Source organism: Hyperolius riggenbachi, chromosome 10 (assembly GCF_040937935.1).
Source record: "Hyperolius riggenbachi isolate aHypRig1 chromosome 10, aHypRig1.pri, whole genome shotgun sequence".
NCBI classification, from domain to species: domain Eukaryota; kingdom Metazoa; phylum Chordata; class Amphibia; order Anura; family Hyperoliidae; genus Hyperolius; species Hyperolius riggenbachi.
In genome coordinates this window covers 28775516-28789311 of record NC_090655.1, presented here as the reverse complement: position 1 = coordinate 28789311, position 13796 = coordinate 28775516, and the positions used below count along the sequence as shown (strand labels likewise).

The following is a 13796-nucleotide window of genomic DNA, read 5'->3' as shown; positions in this document are numbered from 1 at the left end:
GGGGGTCGGGGGAAAATGAGTTGAACTTACCCGGGGCTCCTAATGGTCCCCTGCAGACAACCTGATCCCGCGCAGCCCCTCCCCAATGCTCCGGCCCCGCCTCCGGTTCACTTCTGGAATTTCAGACTTTAAAGTCTGAAAACCACTGCGCCTGCATTGCCGTGTCCTCGCTCCCGCTGATGTTACCAGGAGCGTACTGCGTAGGCCCGGTATGGTCTGTGCCTGTTCAGTACGCTCCTGGTGACATTAGCGAGGACACAGCAATGCAGGCGCATTGGTTTTCAGACTTTAAAGTCTGAAATTCCAGAAGTGAATCGGAGGCAGGGTCAGAGCATCGGTGAGTGGCTGCGCGGGCACAGGATGTCTGCGGGGGACCATTAGGAGCCCCAGGTAAGTTCAACTAATTCCCCCCCCCCCCCCCCCCTACAGTATTCATTTAATGACAAGCAGACTTTTAAAAATGTCCTGCTAGAGCCTCTTAACGCTGTGCTGCTGCCGCTGTGCAGGTGAGATAAGTGGAATAAAAAATAAACAAATGATATATTGTCACCATACTTTGTACTGGGGACATCATTAAAATATTGTGATAACCAGGACAAATAGGCAGATAAACTATGTGGGTTTTATGTACAGTAGCAGTGTTAATATTAAAACTATAGGTTATGAAATTGGAGAAATAGTGTATTTTTTTCATTTTTTCCTTTTTTTTTCCTTTAAAATTCATAGAAAATAAAGTAATTACTGAAAACAAATATAAACCCCAAAAATCCTAATTGGTGGTGAAAAAAACAAGATATGGGTCATTTCATTGGGATTAGTAGTTATTAAGCTATTGGCAAATAAAAGGGATGAGCACTGAAAGGTGAAAATCACTGTTGTCCATTAGGGTAAAAACCCCTTTGGAATGAAGTGGTTAATGTATTATGTAGCTAGTCAAAATCTGACAGATTTTGGACTAGTCTATCTCCTCATGGGTGGTGGGGGTGTTTCTCAGTATCGTCTTTATTTTTTACAAAAGCACTCCCTGGAAAGAATCTATACATGTCAGCCAGTCTCCCCAATTGTTTGCACACTATTTTTCCAGTTGGACTGTGCAGCCAGGGCTGCCACCAGACATTTTGTGGCCCCTCACACAACATCAGGCCTTCTTCCCCCCCCCCTTCCCTGGGCCCACCCACTGGTTGCTGTGCCCGCCCACTAGCCAACCCACCCTTGTGTCCGCGCGCGAAGTACGCTGTGGTGAAAAATGTGCATGGCTCCAATGCGCACAGCGTGATGTGGCAAAAAGTGGGTGACCATGGCATGTTATGGGTGGAGCCAAATACTAGCAAAATACAGGTAGTCCTCGGTTAACAAGCCAAGTATAGGTGGTGCCCCAGTATAGGTAGCCAGGTACAGGTGGTGTCCCAGTATAGGTAGCTAGATATAGGTGGTTTTAGCCTTAGTATAGGTAGCCTGGTATGGGTGGTGCACCAGTAAAGGTTAGCCAGATACAGGCGCAAACAGTATAGGTAGCAAGTTATAGGCTCCCCAGTGTAAGTAGACAAGTATAGGTGGTGCCCCAGTATAGGTAGCCAGGTATAGGTGGTGCCCCAGTATAGGTAGCCAAGTATAGGTGGTGCCCCAGTATAGGTAGCCAGGTATAGGTGGTTCCAGCCCCAGTATAGGTAGCCAGGTATAGGTGGTACCCCAGTATAGGTAGCCAAGTATAGGTGGTGCCCCATTATAGGTAGCCAGGTATAGGTGGTTCCAGTCCCAGTATAGGTACCCAGGTATAGGTGGTGGCCCAGAATAGGTAGCCTGTAGACAGATATAGGCTGGGTCCCAGTATAGAAAGTCCACTGTGGCAGTGCTGGAACGCAGTGTGCTGGTTAGTGAGCCACAGGCCCGCAGCCAGCACATGCGGCCCTTCCAGCACTTTTGGGGGGGGCAGGGCCCCCAGAAGCTCTGGGCCCCTCACTACAGTGTCAGTTGACACCCTCCCCCTCGATGGCTGCCCTGTGTGCAGCTGCTGCTCCTTAAGTGCTTTTGTAAATCAAAAAACACTGAGAATCTCTTATAAGGAGACGGACTAGTCCAAATCCTGACAGATCTGTCAGATTTTCACGGCCTACTGTAAGTGACATCAACATAGGTAAACATTCACTTATAGTGCATTGTATTACCTAAGGAATGTGCATTTTATATGTACCGTATGTATTTTAAACTTTAAAGCGGACCTGAACTCAGAACTTCCTCTCTGCTCTAAGGCTGGTTTCACACCAGGACGTTGCGTTTTAGGGGACGTTATGGTCGCGTAAGGTGCCCCTAACGCAACGCCTGGTGCTCTCTTCTGTGGACGTCAGAGTGAGCAGCGTTCTGCAGCGTTCTGCAGCTCACTCTGGCGTCCGTGATGCCGTGATGGACGCATGCGGCATCACATGGTCCCGCCGGCCAATCGCCGCACAGAGCGGCCGTTCCAAGAAGTAAACACTGCACGTCACTGAGTGCAGTGAATATTAATTAGCCATGTGCCTGGCCGCTCTCCGCTCCTCCCCAACGTTACTGAGCATGTGCAAGCAGTCTAACGCAGCTCTGCCGCTTACAAAGTACTGCATGCAGTACGTTCTGTTATGGCGCAGCGTTACTGCGTTACAGGCTGCTCTAGCGTGCGACTGTAACGTCCCACTGTGAAACCAGCCTAAAAGAAACACAACAGCATAATAACCTTTTTAGAAAAAAAAATATTTCATTGTTACATCTAATACAAATCCTGAAATAAATCTGCAGTGTGTCTACTTCCTGCTGTCATCGAAGCAGAAATATTGTTAAGCTCATTTGAAGGCACAGAATGTTATCTGGCTTCTCTAGCATGGCAGTCAGGTGACACAACACAAATGAGGGGGAATTAGACAGGCTAAACTCTCTAAATACATACAGAGTGCATTTCTCTGTTTTCCTCCTTTCCTGTGCAAGAGTTCAGGCCCATTTTAAACTTTTTTACCTATAGCTGTCCTTTAATTAACATTTACATTTGTAGAAAGTAGATAAAATGCAGCAAAGTTTTTAGTTCAGGCTTGTTGTAATGTGAAGCCAGGTTTCATTGAAAGCTCTGAAGGAATAATGTGTTTTATTACCCAATGCAGGTTATAAAATTGTCCCTTTTTATCGGTATGTTCTCAGTGCATTATGGGAGAAGGAAGAAGAAAAGCTGAAGAAGCCTGAAATCTAACTGTGTGTGTATTTATTTTTTAAGCTAGAGGCCCTGACAGGGAAGTGGGATCAGGCGGCAGACGTGCACCACAAGACGTATTATTAGCAAGGGTAGCAGAAGTGGAAGAGGAGAAAAGCCCCCGGACGTATTTCCCCGAAACCTTTCTTTTTGAGCTTGTAGCAACAGGGTAAGTTTGGATTCTAGACTTGGGTAATAAGGCGTGCAGACTTTGGCCCATATTCAATTAAAGTGGACCAGAGATGAAGCACCCTCATGTATTTTACCATATATATTAGTGGGAACATTAGAGAAAACACCTACCCTGCTCTCTGTTTCATTCTGCACTGCTCAGCCTGCTTGTTATCAGCCCTGATAAAATCCCCGACTGAGCATTCAGTCTGGCTTTGCTCAGGAATCATTATAGCTGAGTCATTATAGCAGAGCCAGCAGGGGGCAGGCTTGGGCTTGAAAAGACATTAGAGAATACAGACTCCGCTATAATGATTCCTGAGCAAAGCCAGACTGGATGCTCAGTGGGGGATTTTATCAGGGCTGATAACAAGTAGGCTGGGCAGTGAAGGATGGAACAGAGAGCAGGGTAGGTGTTTTCTCTAATGTTCCCACTGATATATATGGTAAAATACACGAGGGTGCTTTGTCTCTGGTTTACTTTAAAGAGGAACTGTAACGACAAAACGGCCCCTGGGGGGTACTCACCTCGGGTGGGGGAAGCCTCCGGATCCTAATGAGGCTTCCCACGCCGTCCTCCATCCATCAGGGGTCTCGCTGCAGCCCTCCGTGCAGCGGTGACGTAATATTTACCTTCCTGGCTCCTGCGCAGGCGCTCTGACGGCTGTCGGCACCGAAGTAGGCGGAAATACCCGATCGCCGTTGGGTCTGCTCTACTGCGCAGGCGCAAGTTTCCGGCGCCTGCGCAGTAGAGCGGACCCGATGAAGATCGGGTATTTCCCTCTATTTCCGTGCCGAAAGTCGCCACAGCGCCCCCGCTGGAGCCAGCAAAGGTAAATATTGAACTGACAGTCGGCACAGTCGCCGGCTGTTCGGAGGGCTGCAGCGAGACCCCCGTGGGACAGAGGACGGCGTGGGAAGCCTCATTAGGATCCGGAGGCTTCCCCCACCCGAGGTGAGTACCCCCCAGGGGATCTTTTTAATGTTACAGAGTCTCTTTAACTTTTTTCCTGAGTTTTCTACCATGAGATTTTTTCACACCTTATCAATAAAATACATTTAAAACAAACCTGAAGTAAAAATAAACATATGGGATAATGAATTGTATGCGTTAGAAACAGAGCAACGTTTTTAAATGAAATGTTTAAATCCACGCATCGCCATAGACTAACACAACTTCTGGGACGACGCAGATCACCTTAAAGCGGAATATAACCCTGCATTTCAACTTTGCTCTAAAACATTATTTACAGTATATTATATGCAACCAGCATTTTTTTTTTTTACTAGACCAGCATTGGAAGGGTTACACAGAGCTTTAAAGTTCCTGGAGAGAACTTGCAGACGCATCCAAAGCTTACATAGATACATTTTGTTTACATAAATGTATCTAAGTGTGGAATGTGACTCACTCTCTCTGACTGAGAAGGAGCTGGAGGACAGCCAAAGAGTGTGTAACATTTATCACTTGTTACATTCTATTTAGTTAAATGTATCGATCTGAACTTCTGCATATCTCTCCACGGAACTTTAAACCTCTGTGTTTAACCCTTCCAATGCTGGTCTAGTAAAAAAAAATGCTTTTTGCATATAATATGCTGTAAATAATGTTTTAGAGCAAAGTTGAAATGCAGGGTTATATTCCGCTTTAAGTCACCAAAAATGTCATTGCGCCGTATGGTGGAAATATAAATGTCTCCTCTAGACTTTCATTGGCCAGCGGTGGGGTGCGGTAAAAATACTGCACCACCCCTGTGTGAAAGGGCCCTCAGATATTTCTGAAAATAAAAAATACACTCTTTTCTTTGCTATATGTGCTATTCACTATCCATAATACACATGCACTGCATTATACAGTATCGTCTCTTTAAAGCAAACCTGATGCAAAAAAAAAATTAAAAAAAATCAGCCATACTATCTCAGAAAAAAAACCAACATATATATAAGTAGATAAATACTTGCTCTACTAACATAACATATGTATTGCACTGTCCATGTTTTGATTTTAGCGATTATTTCTACAGTAAAAAAAAAAAAGAAGAGAAAATCCTTCTTTGCATTTCCCATTTTAACTGTGGTTATTTTGAAGCCATTCCTGATGTCATTTCCTCTCTTATTCTCCTCTGCCTGATTGTGTATGCATTGCCTGCCCTCAACTGTAGAAAGTGCATTGTCTCAGCATGAGAAATATTGGCCAATCAGAGAGGAACAGAGGTGTGGAAGGGGAAAAGGGGGGGGGGGGGGGGGAGAGGCTTCAGCCAATCAAGCTGCATTAGTTAAAGCGGATCTGAGATGAAAAACTAACTATAACAAGTAACTTGTCTATATATCTTATGTAAAGTTTAGATCGTTTACACAGCAAATCTAGCTGGGAAACAGCTTCAACTGTTTATGATTATTTATTCCTGTGATATGAGAGCGGCCATGTTCTGTTTGTCACACTACACACAGGCAAGCTGCTCTGCATCTCCAGCCCTCAGCCTGTGAAAACTTAACTTCCCTCTCCTCCTCCCCTCTGAAATCTCTGGCTGGTAACCGCCTCCTCCTTCCCAGACTGAGCACCCATAAGCCCTTGCTACTAAGGGTCAGAGTGCCAAGGCACTCCAGAGAAGCTGTGGGCGAGGCTTGTTTAGTTTATAGGAAATAAGAGTATTAAAACAAAAAGAAAAGTATTTGGCTTGAGGAATGCCTTATAAACTATATGAAAGGAACACAATTATGCAATGAGTAAAAGTTTATATTGGGTCCACTTTAAGTCTGAGGGGGTAGTAGAGAAGTAGAAAAGGACAACCCAGCAGGCCCTGCAACTTCCTTTTTGTATACCAAATTTTGTGTGTACCAAATAAGAGACAGGTAATCTGGGGAATGATCATTTATCAACAAGAAAAGTAGTAGTGATTTTAACTTTTGGATTGCCTGGTTAGCATCCTTATTACTTGTTTACCAGATAAAAATAAAGAATTGATTTTTTATTTTATGCCCGACAGTTACACTTTAAAGCCTACGGCAAGCAAGGAAATACTTTTCAGTCCTTTTAGTTGCTAAGACAGTGGCGTAGCTAAGGAGCTGTGGGCCCCGATGCAAGGTTTACAATGGGGCCCCCAAGCACTCTATACATACCAATGGATACGGCGCACCGAAACCTGCCAATGGCAACTACAGTGTCAGAGGTGCAAGAAGGGGATGGGGAGCAGCTTGTTAATGAATACCACTATTCAAAGCATCTATAGAGGTTATTATGAGCACCGGACCAATAGAGAGCAAATACTGTAGTTGAGGGAGGGCCCTTTGGGGCCCCTCTGGCCCAAGGGCCCCGATGCGGTCGCTACCGCTGCAACCCCAATTGCTACGCCCCTGCTAAGAGCTGAGGAAAAAGTTAACTGCACAAAAGCCATAGTTTTCAAAATCAAAAGAAACAAAGTAAAAAGGAAATACTATACTAATGCCAAAGCCAGCCATTGCAATCACTTGAAGTGATTCTGTTCAGCTCAGGGCTGCTAGCACCCAAACTTTTAACACTGATTTACCCTTTCAAATCTTATCTTGGACTATGCTTATCGTTGTCCTTTTTTGTCCTATACCTCCAATGTCGGACATAGTCTGACAAAGGAAAATGTAGAAGTCGTTAGATGGCAAATGGCAATGTTGTGGATAAAATTAGGCACAGCTTAGTCTTCTGATCTGATCAATGTGTTGGACTATGTCCAACACTCTGATCCTCTGAGGCCATCTCTCCACGCACTGTGCAGGCCATCTCCCTTGCCGATCTGCTGCATTTCCGTAGATCGTAGGGGCGCCAAGACTTTGATCTACTGCAGCAGCATGGAGCGCTGTGAAATAACAATGTTACGCAGGCCACACTAAACAAGACAAGACAAATAACATTTATATTGCGCTTTTCTCCTGGCGGACTCAAAGCGCCAGAGCTGCAGCCACTAGGGCGCGCTCTATAGGCCGTAGCAGTGTTAGGGAGACTTGCCAAAGGTCTCCTACTGAATAGGTGCTGGCTTACTGAATAGGCAGAGCCGAGATTCGAACCTTGGTCTCCTGCGTCAGAGGCAGAGCCCTTAACCATTACACCTGATGGGAAACAGGTTTAACGGATATATGTTAACCACTTGCCGACGGCTACACGCCGATGGGCGTGGCCGCGGCGGCAGCCCCAGGACCGCCTAACGACGATTGGCGTAAAGTCCTGGGGCTTGCATTTGCAGGAGATCGCGCGCACGCTGCGTGCGCATCTCCTACTTGGTGGGCGCTTGGTTGCCGCTTGGGAGACTGTAACGGCGAAACCGCCGCTTAATTGCATTGTACAGCGCTGCGATCGGCAGCAGCGCTGTACTGGGGACAGCCGTGTGACACGGCTGTCCCCCTGGAGGGCAAGAGAGCGATCGGCTCTCATAGGCTGAAGCCTATGACAGCCGATCGCCGTTATTGGCTGCCTGGGGGGTGGGAGGGATGGAGGGAATAAGATACATTAAAAAATACAGAAATTTAATAAAAAAAAATTACATAAATATTTATATAAAAAAAACCAAACACTGCAGGGGCGATCAGACCCCACCAACAGAGAGCTCTATTGGTGGGGACAAAAGGGGGGGGGGGGGGGATCATTTGTGTGCTGTGTCGTGCGGTCCTGCAGCTTGGCCTTAAAGCTGCAGTGGCCAATTTTGAACAAAATTGCCTGGTCACTAGGGGGGTTTAAGCCCACGGTCCTCAAGAGGTTAAATGACCACTGTGGCGAACATTGTAAAATACATGTAAGCACATCCAAATAAGAAGATGCTGCTATGCTGCTGTCACAGTAGGTCGTAGAAAATTGACAGAACTCATGGGGAATTCTCAGCAAGGCTTGTATTCTTCATAAAGACATTCCCTGAAAAGGATTTATACAAAGACGCCGGCCACACTTCCTGCTCGAGTCGCTGCACACTTCTTTGGGCAGTTGGAAAGAGCAGCTGCCGTTCGCTAAGTGCTTTTGAAACTAAACAAAACTGAGAATCCCCCATGAGGAAATGGGCTAGTCCAAAACCTTTCAGTTCTGTCAAATTTCTACTATCACCCATAATTGACAGCAACATAGGATATAAGTAATGTATGTCTCATTTTACTATGGAAAAAAACATACTTTTTATTTGGGTGTGTTTACATGCATTTTAAATTTTATGATTTTCGCAACAGTGGTCCTTTAATATGATGTATAGGCTCTCCTGACTCCTCTAGGCTCTGTCTGCCACCCTTTCAACTTGCTGCCATAACCCTCGTTTGAAGCTCCTATTGGGAACAGTCACAGATCAGTGCACAGTCCATTTTGTGTGCCCCCATATGTCATGCTCCCAGATGGCTGTGCACAGCAGCCGTGGTCAAGAGTGTCCTGGGCATGCACAGTTTGAAAATGATCACAACTGCACGCATGCACGAGATGCTCCTGGTAAAGGCTGCTGCACACAACCATGCAGAAGAAAGCATAGAAAGAGCACATGAAAGGACTGTGCATGCACCCTGGACATCCTAAATTGAGGCTACAGAGACAAGGTGGAGGTGTGACTGGATACAGCAAGGAGCCTGTAGATTGTCACCAACCATAAATGCCAAATCGCCAATGTGTGAAAGTCCAACTTTAAAACATTTTTATTAACCTATTAACAACTTCAGTAGTGTTATCTTGTTTGAGGTAAGTGTGCTGCTTTTGACCTCAGTCTGCGGAACTGGTGCTGTAAATTCTTGGAATGTTTTGATTTCTCTCTACTAGCAGAAAATGTAGAAACTGAAAGCAGAAGTCCGCTGTTTTTGTCTCACACTGCCCCCTAGTGACAAGTGGCCATAAATACACATTACAGCAGTACTGATTAGAAGCAGGACAATGTAAAAAATCAGAAATAAAAAAAATGCTAAAATTGGCCTGGAGAACTTTCAAGCCTCTAAATGAATTGGCTGGTAAAAGAGTAAATACTTAAAGAGGAACTTCAGCCTAAACAAACATACTGTCAATAAGTTACATTAGTTATGTTAATTCAAATAGATAGGTAATATAATCTCTTACCCATCCTGTTTTAAAAGAACAGGCACATGTTTGATTTCATGAGGGCAGCCATCTTTTTGGTTGAAAGGCGGTGACAGGGATCATGAGACACAGTTCCAACTGTCCTGTGTGCTGATCACCCCTCCAATTTGCTAGGCAATGTGTATAACAACATAGGAAATCCCATCATGCTTGCACAGCATAAGGGGGAAACAGCCTGGGTAGTTTTCTTTAATGGGTGGAGCTTAGCTAAAAATGCAGCTAAAAATGATGCTTTAGTAAGAAAAACAAAGTTCTGATGCTGTGAAACTGTTAAAGAAACACCGAGCCTTTTCATAAAAACAAGGAACACCAAGAGCCCCAATAGTGTAATATGTACTGGTAAATGGTTACTAGATAGAGTAAATATTAATACTCACAAACCAGGGTTACCATTAGGCAACCACTGTAAAGGCAGGTGGGGAGATTTTCCTGACCCCACTCAGGAATAAAAAGTCGCTCTCTGTAGATGAGAAAAAAGGGGGTTCAACCCTCCACCCAGGGTGGACTCAATATTATGCAGGAGAACAGAGGCGCCAAAAGGATAAAAGGAAGCTAAATGAGCTTAAAAACCAAATTCTTGGTAAATAGAGGAGGTAGTGGTGGACTTACCTCCTCCAAGTAGACACACAACGACTGTAGTAAAGACAGTTAATATATTTTATTTATGAACTCCAAATATGCAACGCGTTTCGCAGGTTTGATCCCGCTTCATCAGGCAATAACAACATAGCAATAGCATGTGTTCAGTAGAAGAGCCAGGCACATCTGTGGACAGAGGTGCCTGGCTCTTCTACTGACCACATATGCTATTGCTCCGTTATTGCCTGATGAAGCGGGATCAAACTGCGAAACGCATTGCATATTTGGAGTTAATAAATAAAATAAATTGACTGTCTTTACTACAGTCGTTGTGTGTCTACTTGGAGGAGGTAAGTCCACCACTACCTCCTCTATTTACCAAGAATTTGGTTTTTAAGCTCATTTAGCTTCCTTTTACCCTTTTGGCACCTCTGTTCTCCTGCATAATACCAAGCCTTTTCAGTTCTGCTGAGTAGATTTTTAGGCCGAAGGTTCACTTTAATGTTACAATTTAGTTAAATTACCATATAACATGATAATGTTAAATCAGAGGCCTAATCTGTCGGGCTTTTAAAAAATGTCAGGTTGTTTTTTGTTTTTTTAATATTCGTTTTAAAATGTTATGTCTCCTTTCATTTGTTCTTGTACGTACATTTTTCATTGGTTTGCTGTAAAAGAGAACTAGCTTTTTAGGAAACAATTTGATTGGAAACTTTATTTCCTATGGTTTCTATACACAATTGATGATATTTACAAGTTCTTCTGTGCATTTGGTGTAGGACATCTGGTGTTGGGGAAGTTCACAAGAAGGCCCCAGACACCATCACCGATTGGCACGGAGGAGCAGTATGTTTGGGCTTGGAAGGATTTGGCATGTCCTCTCCCAGTGTTCTCAGAGTCTTCCAGCCATTCTTTGTGGAACTCACCCTCCCTTACTCTGTTGTGCGAGAAGAGACTTTTGTCCTTAAAGCTACTGTGTTTAACTACATGAAACAACCTATGAAGGTAAATAATACATAACCAGAAAAATTAAAATAAGGGAATTGTGGATGATATTTGTATTCCTTTTTAAAATAATGCTGATTACATGTACTGCTGATCTTATTATTTATTTATTTATATAGCGCAGGCATCTTCTGTGGCGCTGTACAACAGCATGCAGGGTTTAACAATACAAAATATTAATTACAACAGTTAATAGAAGCCAATGGTGGAGTACAGCCAATACAGTGAACAAATTAATCAACTACAGATTTTTGCACAGGGGTTAGGAGATATGCACACACATTACACTGCATTAAGAAACCGGGCATAACTAGAATTCACTGGGCTTTTCAGCGAAAATGTGGATCCCCCCACCCCGGGGCCCACTCGAGGCCGTTTTGGGGGGGCAGGAGGGGTCACAGCATGAGGGGAGAGCATTGGCCCCCACATAAGCGGGGAGGGGAGCCACCCCCCCCCCCTTCCTCTGGCTCTCCCCTCAGTGCTCCCCCTCCAGCATTAATCGGCGATAGGAGCAGCGCCGGCAGGAACACAAGCCTACCTCTATGCTTCCACCGCGGAGGTCCGATGTCTAAGCGTCTGACGCTACTTTCTGACAGACAGGAAGTAGCGTGTGGCAATTAGACATGCCTGACACCGCCTGAGGAAGACGTCTGACCTGGCGTCATAGGTGGGACGGCCCTGCATAAACCGCAGGCTGATTCCCGATCAATTTCAGCAAGACAGGAGGTGAAGAGGCGCCCAGTTGGTGTATAACACACTTTAAAAACAATAACATTTGAAAGAAGGTGGCTTTCCTCATAGACGACAAATCACTTTGGATAAAGAAATTTAATAGTAATTAAGCACAGGCCTGTGTTTTATCCACCAACTGGGTGCCTCTTCACCTCCTGTTGTACCTTACTCCCCCCGCTCCTTAGTGAGGGGAGTCCCACACAACTAGCCAAAGGTGGAATTCCACCACCCCACAGATTCTGAGTGCATAGGATTTTTCCAAGAGAGCGACCGCCTCCAGGATTGCTGGTTTACCTGAATGGAGTCAGGTTAAGACACTCCACCTGCCTAAAGTGGTCAGTTGCCCCTCATGCAACCCACCTTTGTGATTATTCCTCTGTCGAACCCCCCCCCTCCTTTTTTTTAACATTCACCTTTCGTGACATACTGCACAATTTGGGCTCCCGTTGTCTGTGTTTTTTTCCCCAGTACCCTATACTAATTTCAGCATGAACTCTCCTGGGAATCAGCCTAGTGATGTTGCCTTGCCACCCTGGGCGCTGTCCTCTCTAGTATAAAATGTGCCCTGTGCATGAATATTTTACCTGTTGGTGTCTGCCCCTGTCTCTGTCCTCATCCACATGCCCCACATGGTTGTTGGTGATTGCTGGTTGCTGATGTATACGTAGGATGTCACACAAGTGCCTACGTGCAATTCGTCAGACGGGATACGTGGACAGGGTTATTACTCGTCCCACTATTGCATGGCTTTACACCCGAGCAAGTATGTTGGCCTGACATCTTGCAGCATGTCCAATCAATACTTGCGACCAATTTTGGCCCAGAATTGGACACATCGCCGATCAAGCATGCTCTTGGCGGCACTGATTTTAAATCTATTATAACGATTGATTCGGATGGTTGATCGGCCTGATGAAGTCACCGGATGTATGACCACCTTAATAAATCTATGGAATATAGTTTTCTGATGAAGCATTCAGTAGCAGAGCTTTTATTGTATGTGTAGAAAATCCTTGATTAGCTGGTGCAAATAAAGTGTATCACTGGTGAGATTCCCACATAGTGGCTACGCCCAACACTACTATCTGCCTGCGCTATAGGTGGAAGTTTACTCAGACAGATTCAGACTATGCCAGCCCCCTTCCAGCTTGAAAAGTTCAGATGATGCAACCTAGACACCAGGAGCAGTCATGTCAAGGAGTCTGAAATCTGACTGCTGCTTTGAAGATAAGATTTTTAACGACAAAAATATATTTTTAAGCAAAAATTACAGATTGATTTTACGATCAACAGAATGTGTAGGTAAGCTTTCATCCGGAAGTGGGAAAATTTGCCAATCATTGGACAATCAAAATTGTCTAATCACCCTAAGTGAGGAGGAAGGCTGTAAAGTTGGTGTATTTTAAACACATTTAGACGAATTTAAAGATACTCTTTGAATTCTTCTATATGAGTACGCCGACTTTATAGCCCTCCTCCTCTGCACTTATACACATCCAATTTTGATTGTCCGATGGTTGGCAAATTTTCCCACTTCCATGTAATATAAGATCTTACCTACAGTATTCAAAATCTGTAATTTTTGCTTGAAGAGGAATTTCGAAGTATTCAAAATCTGTTGGTCCTCATCCTACAAGAAGTTAGTAAAATTGGCCAACGATTGTCGAATCAAAATTAGATATATGTAACTATGCACCCATATTCTTTGGTAAATGACCCCACTGGAACAAAAAACGATTTCTGCAAAACGGAGGGGTAGTGAACATGATGAAATGACCCAGTGAGAAGTTGTGCAGCTACAAACTAACTATACAGATCAATTATAAGAATATCATTATTATTGCTCATTTTCAGATTCAGACCACATTGGCAACCAGCAGTGAGTTAGAAGAGATACCATGTGAAGACTGTCAGTACGTAAGCTGCCTGGGTGGGGATGAGAGCAAAACCTTCCGCTGGAACATAAAAGCCAAAGTACTGGGTAAGTAAAATAACGTAGATAGTATCTCGATGTTCATGGTTGGGTCTAGATGA

General features: G+C 44.5%; 1 protein-coding gene across 2 annotated transcripts in view; it reads left to right on the top strand.

Annotated features, from left to right (window-relative positions):
• The window catches only part of LOC137535654 (alpha-2-macroglobulin-like), a 143764-nt gene that overhangs the window by 83466 nt on the left and 46502 nt on the right, over positions 1-13796 (top strand). For both annotated transcript variants that reach the window (XM_068257514.1, XM_068257513.1), the window contains exons 18-20: positions 3236-3380; positions 10805-11030; positions 13617-13743. In XM_068257514.1, coding sequence (XP_068113615.1) covers positions 3236-3380; positions 10805-11030; positions 13617-13743 — 498 coding nt within the window. The remainder of the gene's footprint in view (positions 1-3235; positions 3381-10804; positions 11031-13616; positions 13744-13796) is intronic.